Genomic DNA, 22504 nt, shown 5'->3' with positions numbered 1-22504 from the left:
CCCAGCGCCCGCCACCCCAGCTTCTTCGTGTATCATTTATTTTGTTTTATTTTTTAAAAATCCTTATTGAAATTGGGACGGGAGCACACCGTAGTCCTCCCTCCCTCCTTTCTCCCTCTCCACCCTTTTGCCTTGTCGTGCGGGCTCCAGCTCCTCCTACTCCCTCCATCCATTGGCTGCAGCGCCCCACGTGAGCCACAAAGTCACATGACTGTGGATACAGGCAACATGGTGCTACAGCAGCAGGACTCGCAGGAGGACCCGGAGCCAGGTTAACTGAGTGTTTGCCACAGCAGCCGCTTCTCTCCCCCTCCCCGTCCCCCCGCCACACCTGCATGGCTGGGCACATTGCATTGGGCAGCAGCCTGAGCTGCATGATCATGGCCCGCTTCTTTCCCCTCCCCAACCGCCCACATGGCTGGGATTGCCCCCCACTTCTCTCCCCCCTCCCTGCCTGAATGGAGGCCCGCTTTTTCCCCCGCCTGCCCGCAGGCCGCCGCTCAGCTAGGCATGGTGCTGGCGGCCCACTTTTCTCTCCAACTCCCTGTCCGCCTGCAGGTGGCTGCTGCATGCCACTTCTCCTTGGCTGGCCGGGCTGGGCATGATGGCCCGGTGATTAAATCTCCCCCTTCACCTGTGCAGGCTGCCGCTTGGCAATGGGATCACTCAAGCCTGGTTAGGAGAAGGAGACGCTTGGAAGGCATAGGAAGAGAGAGGGCAGCATCCAGTCTAAGCCTCATGGAAGTGTATGAGGAATGTGAATCGTGGCTAATTAATAAATTAATCAGTTGTAATTAATTAATCACTAATGTCAATAGGGCTTAGCCCCTGCATCTTGCCCATATAGTTATAATTAGGGCTATTGATTACTATAGCTCTCCCAAACACTGCCTCAGTTCTTCATATTGTCTTTAACCTGTGGAACTCCCTGCTATAAAGACAGTAAAAAAAAAGTCTGTGATGAAGGAGTTGTGATGAGGACGTGTGTGTGTTTGTGTGTGTGTGTGTGTGTGTGTGTGTGTGTGTGTGTGTACCTAATTGTTTCTGCTGTGCTGTTATTTACACCTTTTAACTAGTTGGGATAGTTAGCAGAGTCTACACAGGGCCAGGAGAAGAAGAGGAAGGTGGTGATGGGCGGCGGCGGGGGAGGGGGCATTTTAAAACCTTTTCTCTGGGCCCAAGCCAACCTTGTTACACCCCTGCTTCCCTCACACCACAGTTTGGATTAGTGGCAGCCTGTCGCTGCGTTTTTGGTTTTTTGTTTTTTTAAGGGAAAAAAGGCAGGGAGAGCTCCAAATCTGAAGCTCCCACATAACATTTAGTTTGGCTCTCAGTTTCAGACTGAAGTTCAAGATTGCTGCTTGTAGCATTCAGGTATGTGAGATTTAGATATACTTGGAAATGTTTTAAAAGCATAATGAATAAGATTCTGTATATGTTACTACTTTTCAGTGTGGAGAGTTCAGCTTTTGCACCATCTCATCAGATTCCACCTCCAAGCCGCAATCACCATCAGCCTTATTCATCTGTTCCAGGTAATAAAGTTAGGAGACTGGGCTTTCCCGCCCCCCACCCCATTTTCTTTTGCTGTTTCCAATATCTTGTTCTTTAAAACAAAACAAAACAAAATAACCTCCAGCTCTTCATATAAAGCTGCACATATGGCCTGGAGTAACTTATTTCCATCTTCCCCCTAAGGATCTCAGGTTTGGGTAGTTTACTTTGGGTAGTTTATAAATATGTCAGTTTCAAAAATCCCCAGGATGCATAAATAATAAAAATGAGTAAAATACAAAAGATAACATATACAAATAAAAAAGTTATACACCTAAACCAGTAGTGTCATTTAAAAAAATAACAATTCTACAATGTTAAAACCCAACAGGATAACATTCTGAAAGGACTAAGCAAGTATGAATGTACAGTATGTAGGTATAGGGCCAAAAGACAGCAGGTTTGGTGGTAAGTGAGCCTCCCTGTGGAGAGAATTTCAGATGTCGGGTACCTTTGCTAAGAAAAATCCTGTCGCCAGCCACCCAACTTCAGAAGAAGGAGTATTTATCTTCTTCCCCACTTGATCCTCACAACAACCTTATGAGGTAGACTGGTTGAGAGTGAGTGAATGGCCCAAGGTCACCCAGTGAGCTTCATGACAGACTGAGGAAGGATTTGAATCTGGGTATCCTATTCCAAGTTCCACATTTGATCCACACTGGTGCTCCAATATCAACATCAAAATTAACATCAAAAAGGCAGGTCAGGGAGTAGGGAAAACAAGTTAGTGACACTTTCCTAAAATTAGATGGATATATTTTTGGAATATGATGTATGGACAAACAATAATGTAAGCTCTTTTCTCTAAAAATGATTAGTTACTTCTGCAGTATACTTTTTTGTGATATGCAATTATTTCTGTCAATTGCTTCTTTTTCATAAATAATAACATATTTTTAAAAAGTAGTTGGGGGAGAATGTGTATATATAAATGTAACATGTAAAATATGGCTGGCAGAAGAACATAAAATGGCTGTGATTGCAAATTCATGTCTATGAGAACTTCATTATAGTAAAGGTTTTACTCAAACAGTGTGCAAAAGCTATATGTTCATTACTTTTTTCTGCAAATTGTGTGTTTGAGATATAATTAATGTACATGGTGTGCTTTAATTTACATCAAAAGTATAAGGCAGTTTCTGATTCTTATGGTATTTGACTTTCTAATTTAAAGTTTCCGAAGAGTTAATGTTAGGTTGCATTCTGTGATTATTTCAAATAGGCAACATTAGAAGATCTACATCTATGTCATACATGGATGGATATGTGGGAACATGGCCCAAAGAGAAGAGGTAAGTCTTTTGTCAGCTGAACTATCGTGTTTCATTTAATATTGCATGATCAGGCTGAGTCCAAACTGCCCTCCATGGGCCACTTACTACCTGAGTGGGCCCTGAAAGACTCATTCTGCCACCACCACATGAAAGCACAGAAGTGGTCTCAGGGATCAGCAGTGGGCCATTCTGAGGCCCTTGGCAGTAGCCAAGCAATGCCCCCCCTTAACTCTGGCCCTTGCATTGATGCAAGAGTATCATGACTTCATCTGAATATAGGAGAACCTCGGTATTCGTGGGGATTCCATTCTCTTCAATTACCCCGGATAAGGAAACCACAAATACTGAGTAATTGTATCTATGGACTTGTGGGGGTTAGATTCCTGGAGGCTTTAAAAAGTGCCAAAAATTGGTTAAATTGCCCAAAATCACAAAAAAGGTGCCCTACCATGCTCAGTCTGTCCCCAGCTGTCCAACAGTGCCTGCCAAACACTACAATTTGCTGTTCGGTTAAAAAAGGTCATTTCAGCGCACCCCCAACCATGTGGATATGTGAAAATTAACCCTTTTTTGGCTGTTTTTCCCTACCTATACTGACGTCGGATACCAATTACCTGGCCGTGGATACGCGAAACTGCAGGTGTTGAGTCTATGATTAACAAGGTTCTCCTGTATCCCATTTTGCTTTTGCCTAAAAAACAAATCACACATAGCCAGAATATGCATTTAATAGACGGGGGGGGGAACACAATAATGAGCTTTGGTCTCTCATCCCCTTTCCTACTACCATATGTAGAAATTTTAGTGTGAACTAGAGTCTTTGCATGTAAATGCATCAGCATAGCCCCAAACCATATGAGATTGATAATGTACTGATGGCATCATGTTCACTGTACAATACCTGATTGGCTAAAATCACTGCTGCTTCAGTGAAGCAGAAAGAAGCCCTAGCAAAGGGAGAAGGGTACCAAAGCAGCAGTGTATCCAGAAAGCAGCCAGGTGCAGAAAGAGGCAGGTAATCTTAAAGGTAGTGAATTGGGTGAGGGCTAACATGTCTGATGGGGTGGATCCAAAAGCATAGTTTGTGCCCCAAACCCTAAAATGTGCAAACATTTGGCACAACCCCAATTTCTATGCTGCATGGCTAGATAATGTTAATAAAATTGGCAGTAACACAACTTGTATTCAACCTTAGGCATTTTGCTGCTGGGATCGGAAGCCAATGTTCATACTATAAAGCAAAGGATACTGCTGTTTAATACTAATGTTTACTGTTCTTTAAAGGATTTCTCCATTTAATCTTCTTTTAGATCTTCAGTGCATGGAGTTTCATTTGACATCTCTTTCGATAAAGAGGACAGCAGCCATACGACAACTCCAAACAGAGGAATCACTAGATCTCTTAGTAATGAAGGTCTTGCACAAAATACTAACCGTATGCCCAGAAACATTAGAAAAAACCTGTCCTTCAAGCCTGTGAATGGAGAAGAGGAAAGTGAAGATATCGAAGAAGAAAAGGATATAGAACTGTGCAGTGATGTAGAGGTCAATAGCAATCAAAGGAATGCTAATCAAATTAGCCCATATAATCTCCCAAATGGAGCACTTCAAAACAGGTTGGTTACCGATGAATTTGGCAATCAGATTGAGACACCAAGCATTGAGCAGGCTTTGCAGATTATCCATGATACTGATGAATCTCCAAGTGTTACTCAGCCAGAGCAAATTACGAATGGGTTTTTCCTTCACAACAAGGAGATGAGCATCCTGAATTCAAATATCAGATCTGATCAGTGCAGCCCTGATATTATTGCAGACACAAAAGGTGCCCTCAGTCCCATGACTGATGATACGGAAGTCGATACTGGAATACATGTCCCTTCAGACATTCCAGAGACTCTGGATGAGGATTCTACCTTGAGGGATTATACTGTAAGCCTGGACTCAGATATGGAAGAACCATCTCGATTTTTGCATGAATATGATAGCAGAGGTGTCAACCATAAGGAGCAGTTAAGTCCTTGTCCAAGCTCAATAAGTGCCAAATCACAAGCAGGCAGTAGTGCTTCTTCAAGTTCAGGAGTTAAAATGACTAGCTTTGCAGAGCAGAAATTTAAGAAGCTGAATCATACAGACAGCAGAAGCAGCGGAAGTAGTTCTCAAAAAACAACCCCAGAAGGCTCTGAGTTTAACATTCCTCATATTGTTTCTTGGGCTCAAATACCTGAGGAGTCTCCTCTCCCTCAGGGAAAAGATACTACACAGTTGCTGGCCTCTGAAATGGTTCAACTGAAGATGAAGCTGGAAGAGAAGAGGCGAGCAATTGAAGCGCAGAAGAAGAAGGTTGAGGCTGCTTTCACAAAGCAGAGACAAAAAATGGGCAGGACAGCATTCCTTAACGTTGTGAAAAGAAAAAGTGATGGAATTTCTCCACTTAGAGAAGAAGCAGCTGGAGCAGAGGATGAGAAAGTGTTCACTGATAGCAACAGGCTGAAAGAGAAAGAAATGCAAAAGCCAGGTGAGCAACTAAACAAAGCTTCAGAGATTATAAAAGCAAGCACTGGAAGTCCTCCAGCCAAGTGGCTGAAGTCTCCAAACACCCCAGTTGATACTGAAAAGCAGTGTAATTTGATAAGTCCTTCAGAAGAGAATTTGAATGAGGGTGAGCTTTTGGAGTATACAAAATCTATCGAGAAGCTCAATTCTTCTCTACATTTCCTGCAGCAGGAAATGCAACGGCTGTCACTTCAGCAAGAGATGCTAATGCAGATGAGGGAGCAGCAGGCTTGGGTTATTTCACCACCTCAGCCTTCTCCTCAGAAACAAATTCGAGAGCTCAAGTCCTCACTGAGGCCTACTGGATCATCGTCTCCTGTTGCCTCATTTCCCCTGGAATCTCCTCGACCTTCCCACCAGTCCCCACAGTCCTCTTCTAGGAAGAATTCCTCACTCCCCAGCAAAATACAAAGGACTCCTAGGCCAAATGAACTGAAAATCACACCTTTGAATCGCACTTTGACTGCTCCAAGATCTGTAGATAGTCTTCCTCGTTTGAGAAGATTCTCTCCAAGTCAGGTACCGATTCAGACTAGATCATTTGTTTGTTTTGGAGATGATGGTGAGCATATGTGTGAACCTCACTTGACAGGAAACCTTTTGAAAGAAGTTAAAAATACAACAGAAGAGACTGACAAACAAGAAGCAGGTGAAAAAGAAGCAGAGCAGAAAGGAATAGAAGAGGTAGTTGAACAAAAGTTAGAGGAACAACAAATGAGACCTCTGGAATCAACAGTATCGGAAGTGCTATCACAGCCTGTTACTGAAACGGTCTGCCTTACTCCAAGTGATGAGCTGCTGAACCCACCAGTTTTGCCACCACCTCCGTCTAAAACTGCTAACCTCATAGAAGTTTCCCTCTCCAATCTGAAGCCATCAGAAAAGTTAGAAGAGCCTACTGAAAAATCAGAGGGTGAGAGTGACAAAGAACAACTGGAGGATGACCAAAAAGTGTGTTGTGGCTTTTTTTTTAAGGTAACTGCATTAATCCATTTTGAGATGTTTCTGTAATGAGTCTTTACTAAAATAGGTAACAGATAGCTGTGTCACTCTGGAACACACGATTAGCCATTGGTCACTACTAAGCTATGCCCTTTTAAAAAAAATTTCAGGAAAGCTCATTTAGGATTTTCTGGGAAAGGGAAAAATATATAGCACCCTTTTTAAAAAAAAAAATCCCTGTTGATCCCCCCGCCCCAAACAGTTAAACATACCTCCCCATAGTTTGTTCCCCATCACCATTTCCCCCTTCAACCAGGCTGCAATATAGAAAATAAGTCTGGCTGTCTTGCTCCTTGAATCAGACCCGCATCCCATCCTCTTTTATACATAAACTAGTGTTTTCAGGCCCGTTGTAATAACGGGCGCTAGTAGGGGAGAGTTTTCCCCCCCTGCCCCACTCCCTCTGGCCTTTGCCCCCCCCCTCCCAGCTGCCCGAGACCTCCTTACCCGAAGCAGCCCGCGACAGTCGGGCGAACTAAAAGCAGTTTTTGCGAAGAAGAGAGGAGCTCCCGAACAGAGCTCCTCTCTGTGCTAAGCCAATGCCCAAACTGCTGCTATGGACGCAAAGGACGCAATAGGCGTCCTTTGCGCCCAAAGCACCAGTTCGGGAAGAGGCTGAGCACAGAGAGGAGCTCTGTTCGGGAGCTCCTCTCTTCTTCGCAAAAACTGCTTTTAGTTCGCCCGACTGTCGCGGGCTGCTTCGGGTAAGGAGGTCTCGGGCAGCTGGGAGGGGGGGGGGGCAAAGGCCAGAGGGAGTGGGGCAGGGGGGGAAAACTCTCCCCTACTAGCGCCCGTTATTACAACGGGCCTGAAAACACTAGTTTATGTATAAAAGAGGATGGGATGCGGGTCTGATTCAAGGAGCAAGACAGCCAGACTTATTTTCTATATTGCAGCCTGGTTGAAGGGGGAAATGGTGATGGGGAACAAACTATGGGGAGGTATGTTTAACTGTTTGGGGCGGGGGGATCAACAGGGATTTTTTTTTTTAAAAAGGGTGCTATATATTTTTCCCTTTCCCAGAAAATCCTAAATGAGCTTTCCTGAAATTTTTTTTAAAAGGGCATAGCTTAGTAGTGACCAATGGCTAATCGTGTGTTCCAGAGTGACACAGCTGGGAGGGGGGTCTCGGGGAGCTGGGAGGGCGGTTGGCGGCCGCAGTGGCGGCCGTGGAGGCGTTCTCCTGGGCCATTTTGGCCCTTAATCATTTGGGGGGGAGCGGGGAAGGAGAATTTGGGCAGCTGGGAGGGCGGGAGAGCGGGCGGCGGCAGCGGCCGAGGCGGGAAGCATTTGGGCAAGGGCAAGGTCAATTTTGGGGCCGGGCTAGGGCTCCATAGTGTTCAAGCCGCCCGTCCTCGGCGGCTCTGCCGCCACCTCGGCCGGCTTCCCCATCTCCCCGTCCCGGTCTCTCTCTTCTGGCCGCTCAACACGGCCGCTGGGTGCTGGCGGTCGTGTCTCCCTCGGACTGTTCTGAGCATGCGCTCCGCGCATGCTCAGAACAGCCAAGGGAGGCATGGACACACGCTTGGTGTCCGTCCACAGACGGACACCAAGCCTTTTATTAGAGAGGATGGGGCATATCTGGGTTCAAATATATGAATGTGCCACTGTTGCATGCAGTAATCCTCATATTTAAGGAATAGGCCCTTTGTCTTGTGCCATCTCTACTTTAGCGTGGTATTATTAGAAATGAGAGATGCTTTCAATCAAGGTCAGTGTAAAAGAGGTCAAAGCTCTAAGCTTAGTCATATTCTGAGGTCCAGCACTTCTCTGAGACCCTCTGGATGAGGGTGGTATAAAAATGTAAGAAATAGATAAAATAGCCAGCATTTGTGCACACATCCCATGCATGGAAATAGTGTGTGTGTGTGTGTGTGTGTGTGTGTGTGTGTGTGTGTGTGTGTGTGTGAGAGAGAGAGAGAGAGAGAGAGAGAGAGGGAGAGAGAAGCAGGGCTACTGCTTGTCATACTAAAATCATATATATATATATATATATATATATATATATATATATATATATATATATATATATAATTATCCTGGGTGTGCCTTGGAATGTGCGTCCTGGTGCCCAACTGATTGGCTGGGCGGCAGAGTTGGCTGAGGCGCACCCAGGAGGATTGGTCACCAGTTGGCCCAGCCGCGGATGCCAGGTGGTGGCGGCGGGCCCGGCCCTGCCATGGAGTCGAGTCAGTGGCTGGCCGTAAAATGCTCAGTGTGGATGGAGGGAGAGGGAGGGCAGGAGGGAGGGGGGAGGACAAGAGAGAGTGGGGAAGGAGGGTGAGAGAGAGAGTGGGGCAGGAGGAAGGGAAGGGGAGGAAGAGTGGGGCAAGAGGGAGGGGGGGAACAGCCGGTCCCAAAGAGTGCACAGATGCTCTGTGTGGGGCCAGCTAGTTAATTTTACATTCCTCTGCATTCGTGTCGTGTGTTCACTACTTTCTGTTGTTGAATGGATAAATCACCATGACATTGTTTAAAAGGGTTGCAATGTAGGATGTGGAGCAAGTGCACTCTGAGAAGTCCTAAAACTAAAGAGTTGCTAGCTCACTGGTTAATCCAGCACTGCTTGCAATAGGGCACTTCAGTACCCCTTATTGTATGTATTTTTATCTTGACTTTTAAAATAACTTTTTCAAAAGCTTGGCTGACAACTAATAATATAATATTGATAAGAACCAGGTTTTATGTGGCCTGATGCCCTCCTAATTATGCCATCTTTCTCTTTGTGCCTTTACAATTATACAGTAGGGATGTGCACGGAACCGCAGAGCTGCGGTCCGGCACTGGTGTGGGGGGCTCTTTAAGGGCGGGGGAGGGTGTACTTAACCCCCCCCCCCGCGTTTCCCCCGCCGGCATGTTCATTCAGTAAAGCTTTTGGGGCGGCAGGATACCTCCCTGCCGCCCCTTCCCCCAGTCGTTGGCAAAAGGCTTCAAAAAGCCTTTTGCGTGTGCGCACGTCGTGCGCGCACATCATGTCACCGTATCACATGCTCTTGCACGTTGCAGAGACGTGCGCGTGCAACGTGCGCTCATGCAAAAGGCTTTTTGAAGCCTTTTGCCTGATGACTGGGGGAAGGGGCGGCAGGGAGGTATCCTGCTGCCCCAAAAGGTTTACTGAACGAACGCGCTGGCGGGGGAAACGCGGCGGGGGGGGGTAAGTACACCCTCCCCCGCCCTTAAAGAGCCCCCCACACCAGTGCCAGACCGCCGGACCGCCCTCATGTCCAGACCAGTTCGGAGGCCTTCAGAATGGTTTCCGGACCGGTCCGGGATCATCCCTATTATACAGTCCCTAAAAGCTTCTGTTGATCCTATCCCCATCTAGTGCAATGACTACACTGTGCATAAAGGCTGCTAAAAACCTCACTTGACATTCCTTCCTTTTAAAATGTTGCTTCTAGGATGATCAAAAGGCTGAAAATGATATGGCAGTGAAACGGGCAGCATTATTGGAGAAGCGGTTGAGAAGGGAAAGAGAAACCTTACTTCGAAAGCAGCAGCAAGAAGCAGAGTTGGAACATAAGAAAGAAGAAACAAAGTAAGATTTACAGCAGGGGCTAGTCCATGCTGAGATACATCTGAATCTAAATTAGCCTGTCAGCATTTAATTGCTATTTCCTAGAGTGAGTCGCCTTGAATAAATGAATAAATGTTTTTATTAACTGACCATATCAAAATAGTTAAAACCTCATAACAAGAAAACAGCATGTTTTAAATACAATAACATATAACATCACAAAGAGGAATAAAACAATTTTTAGCAGTATTCAATTTAATATCCTCAGATTTCAGACTCTCCACAACAAGGAATCTCAATAGACTCCAAATAGTTCTTTTAAACTTGAGACTTTTGAGAAAGGCCACCTTTCTGTGACACATTGATTTGTTCCCTGTCGGTTTTTCTTTTGAGTGAGTGAGTCATCTTATCAAACAATTGTTTCTAGCATAAGCCACATACATCATTTCAAACTTCCAAATAAAATTATGAACCATTTAGTTTTTGTATAATTAACAAGGAGCCATTTTAATCAGTTCTAGAAGGCATCATTTTCCATGCATATGGATAGAAGTGAGAGAGATGGTGACTAAACCGTACTAATGCGTACACACATGTACACTTGAGAATGTTGCTCATATATTGGGGACTAGATTAGAGTTGACATGTTTGTGTCTACCATAGGGTAATAGTAGCCGTTGGACAAAGGGCATATTTTGACACAACCTATACGATTGATATATTTTCAGTTTTTAAAGGGTCTGTCTCCTTATGCAGCTTTATCATCTCAACCTATTTAATTCATTTATTTTATGTGTTTCACTCTTCCTTTTGAGAAACTCAGGGTAGCTTCTAAGGTACTCTTACAGCTGTGTCTCTTTCAGGTGGTGATCCAGCTGAGACACACTTTCGCTTAACAGTGAACAGCACTGTGTGTCCCCAGGCTATTCTCAAGGCCCTGAAAAGCCAATGGCAGTTGCTGTGATGCTTTTAATCCCAGCATCTGTTTGATCAGAATCTGTTTACGTATGTGTTTATCAGCAAACTTTGATACTCCAAAATATTATTTCTAAGGAAGGCATGGTAAACTATTTTAAAATATGTTTTTCTAAGAAAGATAGATCACTTGATTTTCACAATTATTTTTTTAGAAGGGCAATTCACTGAATGTGTATACTGATCTCGTCCCTCTGGATTTTGTAGAACTATGCCAGCACTTGTGCAAATTGTCTCACAAATCTTAAGTTAACTAAAATCAGTTTATTCCAATATTTGAAAACTGAATGTGTTCTAGGAACGTAATAGGTATTTCTTGCTAACAAATAATTTCAAATCACAATTTTTCTCTTTGCAAGAAGGATGTTTTTACTAATAACTTGAATTTTCAAGGAGGAAGTCTGAAGAAGAACGTCAGAAGAAAGAAGATGAGAGAGCACGACGAGACTTCATTAAACAAGAATATATGAGGAGGAAGCAGCTAAAACTCATGGAAGATATGGATATTGTCATAAAGCACCGCCCCCATTCCATGAAACAAAAAAAGCCACGCCCCAAATCTGTTCATAGGGATCATATTGAGTCACCTAAAACTCCAATCAAAGGTCCTCCAGGTAACAAATATAATGAGGAGTCTGTTTATGCTAAAACTCTAGCTTTGACTTGCAGTACTCAGGAATTGTAATGTATTGTCCAACTTTTTGCGGTTCTGGGCTCTGTCTTCCAGGGAACTTAGAGTTCAGTAAGCCCCCTAGTCTGTGCTTCTAGACTGATGATAACCTGAGCTGAACTGCTGGCCTATGTTAGGTGTTAGTTAAACAAGGAAAGGTACAAGTAGTTTTTAGTTTTGTAGTGCACCTCCTCAAATCACTTCTTCATTGAGCCAGCTTGACCTGGACCAATAGCAGAATATCACCTCTACTTCAAGTAGGTATTCATAGCATTAACATGGGAGCTTAGGGTTAGAACAACCTAAATTCGTTTAATATCTGTTTTGGTGTTTGTATTAGGCCCTTATGAGGACTAAAAAATGCATGCATACAGTTCATAGGACTAGTAAACACAGAGAGAGAACATTTTTTTAGAAAGCAACTTTCCTAGTGTTGGATCTAATGAACACATCATGTATTGCCCTGCAGACGGAAGGCACATCTATTCATTTGTACATTCATGCAGGGAGGAGACCATTTTAACAGATCCCTCTATTCTGCTTTAGCTCCCCATGCATGTTTTCCTCAGAAGTAGCTTTTGTGGGGGCTGCAGAGGAAAGAAGGTAACTGGTAAAAATCACTCCTCTTCCACAGAATGCTGTTCGCTTGGAACAGCTTAGGATGTTTCTCACCCTTTTCTCCCCTGCCTACTATCTCACGTGAAGGAATTTAAGAACTGCTGAGAAGTTCAGTCTGTATTAGCAACTGAAGATGGTGTATTTACACTGAAACTGGTTTTGCTTTAACCTCTAACCTCTGGTGGATAATTTTAACTTTGTGCAATAAAGAAGTATTGGTGGAAAGAACTGTTTGGAAGCTTAATATGCACATAGCATTGCCAACTTATCAATTTAGGATACAACCCTCTGTGTTTTTATATGTGCATTGCTTAAGTTCACTTCTTATTTATCTAGATTCACAACTTAATTGTGTGTTTCCCCCCAGTATCTAGTCTTTCACTGGCATCCCTAAACACAGGAGACAATGACAGTGTGCAGTCAGGAAAGAGAACACCAAGGTAAGTCCTCAGTCACAATTTCCATTTGACTTGAGTTATTGTCTTTCTGTGATTGGTACAACAGTGGCCATTCCGAATGCATTACTTTAAAGCACAACAGTGCAAAATATTTTGACTCAAAAACCTTCAGATTTAATGCTACAAATATTGGGCCTGTTTCATGCGGCCTCTGGATTCACAGTGGCCACAAGACAAGCCTGCACATTCTAACTCCCAGGCCCTGAGGAGTCAGCACTTTTCGTCCCCTGACACACAGCTTCTTAAATTCTTGAAGTGATGTGGCAAAGGCATAAATACTCATGACTGGATTGCTGCCGGATGGGAGCCAGCACTCATAGTGGTGGTCTTTTTAAAGACCACAATCCCTCTGACTGTGTGAGGAAACTTAGAATTGCAAACATTGGTGACAATTGTAGATCCTCTGAAGTTTGCTAAAACGAACTCAATTCGTCTAAACTGTGTAGGTGAATTTACAATGAAAGTACACTTTGCTGTCTTAGGATTGCCCGGGCCAGACTCTGATGGTTGCTGTATCTTAAATTTAATGTGCATGTGCCCCAGAACTTTAGAATATGTTCCCTGCTGAAATAAGAGCATCTCCTTCTCTGTTTTAAGGAAGACCCTCAAGACTCTCCTGTTTTTGCAGGCTTTTAATTAGAATTATTTTTTAATAATTTTAACAGTTTGTTTTAATAACTGTTTTATGCTTTTTTATTGTGTCATGTATTTTAATCTGTTTTGACTTTTAAATATTTTAAATTTTGTACACTGCCTAGAGATGTATATATCGGGCAGTATAAAAATCTGATAGATAGATAGATAGATAGATAGATAGATAGATAGATAGATAGATAGATAGATAGATAATGGTGCATAATCTCTCAGCTTTCACTGGCCCCATATCTTATCAGTGATACTCCACAAGAGGAAGGAATGTATGCTGGTGCTGACTTCTGTGGGTTCCTCAAGTGCCATCAAAGCATGGAACAGGTTGAGAGAGTATATACACATGCTCTTTCTCCTCCCTCTTGTGGCAGCATTGCAACAAGATATGGATGTTTCTGCCCTTCCACCAGTAAATTGGCCAGTAATGGCCTGAGGTTAACATTCTGCCTACCCTTCCTGAGGCTATCCAGAAATTTAGAAGAATCACATTACTGTTTGATTATTTCTTTGAGGTCTTGTATTTATGTAGCACTCATCTTCATGTTTCAGCCTAAAATAGTACTCATTTTCATTGTTATTTGAAAAAATATTCTTGTTAATAGACTAGTAGTGTGTTGTTTTTTTAATATTTGCATACTTCTTACTACTTTCAGGTCTGAATCAGTGGAAGGATTCTTATCCCCAAGCCGTTGTGGTAGTCGTAATGGGGAAAAGGATTGGGAAAATGCATCTACAACTTCTTCAGTGGCTTCTGCTACAGAATATACAGGTTAGTATTGCAATCGTTGTTTAAAAGAAACACCTTAAAAATAGTCAGTGTGATCCATCTTTTTCCTGCCTGCACAGGACTGGGATCTCAATAGGAAAATACTTTCCCCCCTTTGCCAGCAGTTCTTGGCCTGGTGTGGATCATGCCAAACATACCCCAATATACCTGACCACTGGCTCATCCATGCTTTCCCTATGTAGTTGATCCAGCAGCCCTGCCCTTCCATGGGGCCCAGAACACAGGCTGCTCATGCTTTAGAGGTGACATTGACAGACATTCATAGCTATTTTTTCATCCTCAAGTAACTATAGAAGAGTCTACTTTTATAGTAACCTTTTTCCCCCCATTTCATGCATATGCTGAAATAGTTTCCTATTTATGCCATGTATTCCTTTCTGGCATGTCCATCTACTTTTATTTACTCTTTGGGGAGTAGCTTGCAAGAAGCCCAACAATCTACTCTCCAATGCCCAGAGTACTGTTGCAATTAGAACAAGAATTTAGGCCAGTTTTATTTGTGCATAGAATCATTTGAACGTGTCTGAAGTCTCTTTAGGTCCAGGCTTATGGATTGCAATTCGAAGTCTAGAAAATAAGTCCCATAGAACTGAATTGAGCTTCCTTCTGTATAGTTTAAGACAATTGTGTTAGTATAGAAAGAAATATCCTTCAGCCAAAGCATTTTTTTAAACATTTCTCAGAGATCAGAGCATACTTATTCTTTGAATATTTGATCCTGTAAGAACATCTTACATAAGCTAAACTTAATGAAAGGCAAAGAAGCCAAAACAGTTCTCTCTTTAGTGGTGTTTTTTTAATACAGTATTGCTTGCAGGTTGAGCAGCACACACCCTATTGTGTTTCATTTTTTAAATTCAGCTGTGTAAAAATAGAAAAAAGATTAATCTGTAGTGTTCTAGGATTCTTTCTCTGAATCATATTAGCTTGGCTTGAATTCTTTGTTTTCTATAGGACCAAAGCTCTACAAAGAACCCAGTGCAAAATCCAATAAGCATATTATCCAAAATGCTCTGGCTCATTGTTGCTTGGCTGGAAAAGTAAATGAAGGTCAGAAGAACAGAATATTAGAGGTAAGGTGGACCTTTGCTCTAAAAATAAAGGGAAAAGAGAGGAAACTTGCATCTAAACTTGAGGCTACAAAATTTGATGGACACTTGATTTTGGAGCAGTAGCCAGATAGGTTCTGCTGTGTTTCACCCTGTATAATAGAAGTACTCCAGTGATCAAACGGGAGAGGTGCCCCAAGCTCCCCAAAGCTCAGGATTGTGCCCAGAGATGGCTATCAACAAGGAGCTGCTGAATGAAGTGGGGTGGAGGTTGCAGGACATGAATCCTCTGGGCTGTAAGGGGTACCTGGTAGATCAGAAGCACTGTGAGAGTTTCATGATCTGCTTTTTACTTGGTAGCGCTGCTTCTGGGAAATGGCATGCCAGGCCAGAAGCAGGGCTCGAGGCACTGCATAGCTTCCAACTTACTAGTGGCCCTTCCCAGGAGTGAAAAGAGAGGATGACACTTAGATCTTGCGGGGGGCAGAGTCATTTCCACATTAGGACAATGGTGCTTATTCATGTCACCTGAAGGGAATCTTGCTTGGGAAAACTGTAAATCTTATCCAACAGACGAAGGGCAACTTAGCACATTTGCCAGTGAAGGAAGCCTCAGGAAGAAACCTTCTTTACCTCACAAGATCAGGCCTGCTGGGAAACTGCCTGGAGCTTTCCCAGACGGGCAGCTTTACTGGAGCAGGAAGTGCCATAGGTTAAGCTGTTTTAAGCACGGCACCAAAATGCTACTTTTTTTAAGAATGCATATAATATGCAGTAACTGCAAATCATCAGGAACAAAGCTGAATAATACCATTGGCTGTAGAAACACCACCTTCCGTCGCTGTCCTGACATCACTACAGAAGGTTCCCTCGTATGAACTCCCCCCCGCCCCCGCCTAAGTGTAGCAAAGCTGCATTCAATCACCATTTGGAAAAGCTCCTGGGGATGGTTTTCGTTTTAAATGCTTAAGACCAAATCGTAATCTATGTTATAACCTGCCCTGAGTGAGCATGTATTATCACTAAGGAGGAGAAACATTCATGAGAATAATTACAGCAGAACTGTTCAGATTGTGGGTTTAGTTCAGGTTTACTAACACACAATTAATATCCTTCTCATTTTGCTGTTATATGCCAGTTAATTTAACAGGACCAACTGCTGAAGAAGCACAAACCTGGTCATGATAAGAAAAACTTGCATGACTGATCTCATATGAAACTGATCCCATTATAGTGAGGATGGACAAAACATGTTGATTTCTGTTGCATTTTGATATCTGTTTCACCTATGATGTGAGACTGGCTTTGCAAATTGCATTACAGAATGCATAGTTTGCAGCAAATGAAACACTGGATCAGCCTCTCTTCCCTTGCATCAGTTGGACTGTCTTTTTTGTTTGTTTTTTAATGTATACTGGCGCAATTATATCTGTCTATACATCCATCCTTCATCTTGCAAATAAACACTTAAGACAAGTTTAGTTTAATGTTGCAAAATTCCTCTGGAAATTAGGAACAGGAAGTGTGCTTGTGACATCACAGACGCTAGCCAGTAATTGCCTTCCACAGCTGTCTCTTCCCTCCCGAATTTGAACAGACATATTGCAAACCTCTAGGACTTTGTGTTTTTATTTGTATTGTATTTAATGCAGTTGAATGCATTGTCAAATTGCTGTACCACTCTAAAAAATGTTAAGCCTGTATTCACACATCATTTACTAAATAGATTACAAGGCAAAGAGAAGAGTTTTCCTGTTTCTTTAAAAAACAAAACAAAACAGGGGAACTTCCTGTCCCAGCTGCTGTAAACATTAAATGAACAGATTCTACATATCCCTTGTGCAGTACTGAATTCCCACTTCCCTCTTTTATCCTGAGATCCTCTTATGAGCTAACATGTCTTTTTAATTTGTTCCTTTGGTTTTTCTGAATGTAGAACTATGTACTTGTGTATCTAGAAAGAATTTGTTTCAAGAAAGGGGGGAAAATGCATACACTGTGATATTTTCCACTGACACATAACAAAAGTCAAGCCTGAAAGAAGGAAGCACAAAACTGGCCCAGTTCAGACAATCCGTGGTGGTTTGGGTTGGGAATGGAAGTTGGAGGAGTGCTGAACCCATGTTGTCCGTCCTTTTTCCTCCTTAGCTCAATGGAGGAATAATGGCTTATTAAATCACAATTCTACATGTCTGATCCATAAGGTGTGGTTTAACAGAGCCTTTTACTATCTACGGCTGGTATACTATTTGAGACCCTACTTGGAGAAGTTGGGCCTGACCTTGGTCATTCATGCTTTGGTGACGTCCAGATTGGACTACTGCAGTGTGCTCTACATGGGGCTGCCTTTTGAAGATGGTTCAGAAGCCTCAGCTGGTCCAGAATGCTGCGCCCATGAGCATCGTAGCAGCAAGCTTCATGAGTGTTACACCCATCCTGCAGCAGCTTCATTGGTCTGCTTCTGGGCTAGATTCAAGGTGCTGGTCTTAACCCTTAAAGCCCTACACGGCTTGGGACCGGGGTACCTCTCAGATCACATTCATCTGTATGAACCTGCCAGGGCCCTCCACGTGACATCTCAGGCCCTGCTCACGGCCCTGCCACTAATGGAGATCTAGCTGGTGGAGACCAAAGGCAGGGCCTTTTCCGTTCTGACCCCTTGAATTTGGAATGCTCCCCTGGAAGAGCTTCGCCATGCTCTCTCCCTTAGTGTGTTTAAGAAACAACTGAAGACCCATCCTTTTGGAGAGGCTTTTTAATATCTTATCCTCTGATTTTATCTGGTAGCTTTAAGTGTTTGGCTTTTTACTGATAACTTTTATTTTCAACTTTAAAACTTATTTTAATTGTGGTTTTAGCTTGGTCTTAACTTTTTAACATGCGTAACTTTTTATCCTTCTATTGCATCTATTTTATTAAAGTTGTAAGCCGCCATGGAGCAATAGTGCACTGAAAGGACCGGGTATAAATATTTTAAATAATAACGAGCTGTGATGTACAACGCAGGATACGAAACTTTCAAGAACACAAAGAGCTGTGGTTTAATAGGCCAGAATTCCTTCATAATCAAGATGAAGCATAAAGGGGGAGAAGGGAGAGTGCTGGCTTGGTGCTCCTTCAGCTTGTGCTCCCAATCCAACAAACTGTGATTTGTCAGATACTGACTCAATTGAAAAGCATTGCATTTGAGGGGACATGCAAGTTGTATCTGTGATGGCCCATTCACACATGCGAGGCAGCACCTGATGCTGCAGTCATCAAAGGATGACCATGCATGTGTAAATCAGTCCATAGTTTGACAACATTTTCAAGTAAGCACATTTCTTAAAAGATTCACAGATGACTTAATATGAACTCTCTCTCTTCCCTTTGAAGGAAATGGAGAAATCGGATGCCAACAACTTCCTAATCCTCTTCCGGGACTCAGGCTGCCAGTTCCGATCTTTGTATACATACTGCCCTGAAACGGAAGAAATCAGTAAATTGACTGGGATAGGCCCCAAGTCCATCAGCAAAAAAATGATTGAGGGGCTCTATAAGTACAACTCTGACAGGAAGCAATTCAGCCACATACCTGCTAAAACACTTTCTGCCAGTGTTGATGCAATTACCATTCACAGCCATTTGTGGCAGAGCAAGAGACCCGTAACGCCGAAAAAACTCTTACCTGCAAAGGCATAGTAAGTTTGGGTGGCTATCTTGCTACAGTCAGTCATGGCGAACTTGCACTTCACATTTGCTGCCTGTTAGAAAATAGCTTTCTATTTGCCAATAAGACTTGTTTGAACTCCAATCTGAAGACCAAGCTCTGTCGTCAGGCACAACTGGAATGTAAACACAGTATTGAAGACTTAAAGAAAACTGACACTTAGATTATTATGCATTCATGTGCTCATGAAAGATTGAGTCACGAGTGGAGATGAGTATGTGCTTACACACAGTTTATAGGATTCATTTTCTCTTTGTTTTAAAACACTGAATTACTGAATGTTTGCAAATCTGTAGTGACTGAAATATTTTTTTTTTTACATTTATTGCCTTATACTTTGTGTTATGCTTGTTCCAGAATCTGCTTTTGCTCTTTCGATCTTTACTGGATAAATTTTCGATCTTGATTTACCACACTGTTACATTTTTAGTGACCTGTAGCTAAAACAGAGCATAAGCCTCTTTGCAATGAAATGGAATTAACCATTCATTTGACTTTCATTCATTTCAAAGGATTTTGCACAGGAAATGTTCCTGGCATTAAATGTTGCTAGCATGTCTTAAACTCTGGCAAGGAAATGTGATGTATGTATAGTTCCATAAGAAAACTTATTTTCTAAAGGGATTGACAAGACATTTTAAAAATCCGCCATAGCCCTGGTCCAGAGAAGTGTGCCATGAGATTCATGTATGCACTTATGCCTTCTCCATGATTTTTACCCCTTCTTCATTTGAATGGGATTCTACCCACAGCTTAGTCCCAATTGCTATTTAGAAGGTAGTTTGGGATTCAGCACAGTTCAAGTGGGAGGTGGGAGAGTAAAACATCATCAGTGGATATGTGCAAGCCAAATCACATGTTTAAGGTGGCTTCTGGAATCAGGGTCCATGTGTTGTTCTGTTTCAGGATTCTAAACAAAGCAGTATTAAAGCTAGACATTTTTGGACAAGTCCTTTTTGAGAAACTTTTAAAAAGTGTCTGTAGATGCTTACCATATAAAAGCTATTCTGGTGTCAACAGGGACTTTTACACACAGCAGGCTTTACTGTGAGTTTAAGGGGAGGCTTTACTGCAAACTCAAAGTTGTCCCATAAAACCAACACCAATAGTGGATTTTTTTACCCTGCATGTAAATGGGGCTACAGTCTAACATGCAGTGAAAAACCAGAATTGTGTGTGAACTGCTCCTCAATAACTCGCAGGGACTTTGGGGTAAATCTGCCCAATATATGAATTGCAGGCCCTCCATTCTGGAGGACATGCGAGTTAAAGGGCTTTAAACCCATGTGAAAAACTCCCAGACTACTACCCAGAGTAGACCAAAGTAAACTTTCTTCCATGACACATGAGATATGGATTTCGTTTTATTTGCTATAATTGATTAGGAGACATGACAGCTTGAGTGTATATGGCAAAGAACCACAAGTTTATAGCAATGTAACTGTTATCAAAATATTGATCGTGATGTCTTTTCAGTATTTACAAAGGGCTGCTAGTCTGATTACTTCATAAAAGTAATTTGTTCAGTGGCCTGTTTTTTTAAAGAATCCTTTTCAGTATAAAAAGCACTCTTCTGGCAGGTGAAAAATTTCAGACTTGAAAATCTACCCTTATTTTTGTTGTTGCTTGTTTGACCTTGTACACCAGAGGATTTAGTTAGGGGTGAGACGGGAGCTAGGTGGAACTTCATTCTCAGGAAAAGACTTGAATTATTGCTAAATCTGTTCCGTTTCAGTGTTGTAACAAGTGTTGGACAGTATTGAACTACCTGTCTAAAGTATGTATTTTATTACGTCCTAAGAAAGAGAACTTAAAATTCCACCCCCTTCCCCACTGAACTGTTTGATTTGGAGAAGGAATATTTCACTACAATCTGCTTGTGTTCTTTATATAGAAGATGTACAGGAATGAGAAGTCCTTAAATAATTTAGAGAACAGTACTTTTTTTTAATTATTAAAAGGCCTTAGGCATCAATGCATTTGGGTTGTTTATCAACACTTTCTCAGAAATGCAGTCAATATTTTACTGTAACTTATGTTGTTATATTTATGTATATTTGTTAAAATTGTAAAAAAAAAAACCCTCTTGTTTAATAGGTATGTGGCTTAAATCTATTTGTGGTTAGCTGATTCCTACTGTTTGCATGTATATGAACTAGGATATCTAACCCATCTTCTATTTCAAATGTAAACATATTTTGTATATATTATATATATATTGAAAATAGAAGATAAAAGGTCTATACATTCTACCTGCTAGGCTCATCCACCAACAAATGGTGTGGGGGAAATCTGTTATGTACCCATGTAAATGTACATCTAAGTTAAAACTAGCTCAAGTGGATCTTTGGAGGAGAGCTGCTAGAGACAATTTTACATAGGAGATCACACAGAAGGATTTTTATCTAAACTATTCTTGCTAAAAGAGGTGTAAGTTAGACATGCACCACTTACTGATTCATGCACACCTTATTTAAACAGGATGACCTCTAAAATGTGACAATAGAGGGTATTATTTTATATTATTGAATGTATTATGGAATTTGTCTACAATTCAGAAACAAGTTTGTGCAATGTCTAGAATGTGAATAATACAATTAAAGTGTGAGGCTCTTGGAAATAACATTTTACTAAACATTAGGAGAGTGAGGACAGATTTTGTTTTCCTTTTAAAACTTACAGATTTTCTAATGACAGTATAATCTTCATTAGGGATCATGTTTAGTAAAACAAAAGCTTTTCATGAAATCCAGTGTTTATCAGTGACATTATTGGAACACACTGGTGCTTTTGTGGGGGGCAGGGAGTTGTTTTTATTGTTTATATGACAGAATTTGCCAAACATCCTAATTTTCAGGCCAGGTGTTTAAACTCTGACAGTCATGGTGGCTACTGAAACCATTTTTGGATGACTGTTGGTGGTGTTTTTGTTTTTTTTTAAATTCTTTGGCTGTTTAAAGCCAAATTCTGTTTATAATTTAATGGGCACAGTTAGTTGAGAAATGTACAGTGTATTGTGTGCTTACCTGTCCACTTTTGTGGAACATTGCTACACTATTTTTTCAGAGGCTGTGCTGTAAGATATTGTCATATTGCTACTTACCTAACACAGTGTAGTTCTTCCCTAAATAAAAAAGCATGGCACCAACATTACTGTGGTTTCTTTGCAGTACATTTTTAGCCTGATTTCCAAAAGGAGGAAGACTTACGAGTGGCGTGTGTGTGTGTGTGTGTGTGTGTGTGTGTGTGTGTGTGTCCAACCATCCATTTATGTTCGTTCCTTTAAAAACATTGGTGTTTGCAGTCCAATACAAACCAAATTTATATCACATGGGAAGGGTCCTAGAGACCCCAACGAGGGTTTTTTGATAGGGTTGTGTGATTTTTTTTTGCTAGTTGGCATTTTAGTTTCAAGATGGGGACCACTCAACATATAGACAACTGTAACTAGTGTGGTGACAGATACAAATCAAATTCACAGCATGTGGGAGGGGTTCTAGGTAAGAGTCATCATGTTAAAAGAAATGAAAAGTAGGTTCCATTCGTTCTACTTCAATCTACTTGGGGGTTTTTTCAGCTTCTGCTATTTAGCATATAATTGCTGTTATAATTGTTATATAGCTGCTAAGCAAGAAATTGCTAACACATTTCTTGCTGTTAGCAACTGGTTTTACTGAGGTGCTACTT

General features: G+C 41.9%; 1 protein-coding gene across 7 annotated transcripts in view; it reads left to right on the top strand.

The window, feature by feature from the left end:
- Positions 1-21967, top strand: part of CAMSAP2 (calmodulin regulated spectrin associated protein family member 2) — a 145742-nt gene extending 123775 nt beyond the window's left edge. For all 7 annotated transcript variants that reach the window (XM_053244027.1, XM_053244025.1, XM_053244029.1 and 4 more), the window contains 9 exons: positions 1453-1535; positions 2777-2846; positions 4139-6359; positions 9788-9924; positions 11272-11492; positions 12534-12606; positions 13926-14041; positions 15014-15132; positions 18484-21967. In XM_053244027.1, the coding sequence (XP_053100002.1) occupies positions 1453-1535; positions 2777-2846; positions 4139-6359; positions 9788-9924; positions 11272-11492; positions 12534-12606; positions 13926-14041; positions 15014-15132; positions 18484-18789 (3346 nt within the window). In that variant the 3' untranslated portion in view covers positions 18790-21967. The remainder of the gene's footprint in view (positions 1-1452; positions 1536-2776; positions 2847-4138; positions 6360-9787; positions 9925-11271; positions 11493-12533; positions 12607-13925; positions 14042-15013; positions 15133-18483) is intronic.
- The last annotated feature ends 537 nt before the right edge of the window (positions 21968-22504 follow it).

The sequence above is a fragment of the Hemicordylus capensis genome, chromosome 4 (genome assembly GCF_027244095.1).
Source record: "Hemicordylus capensis ecotype Gifberg chromosome 4, rHemCap1.1.pri, whole genome shotgun sequence".
Taxonomy (NCBI): domain Eukaryota; kingdom Metazoa; phylum Chordata; class Lepidosauria; order Squamata; family Cordylidae; genus Hemicordylus; species Hemicordylus capensis.
This window is presented reverse-complemented; position numbering and strand designations above follow the sequence as displayed.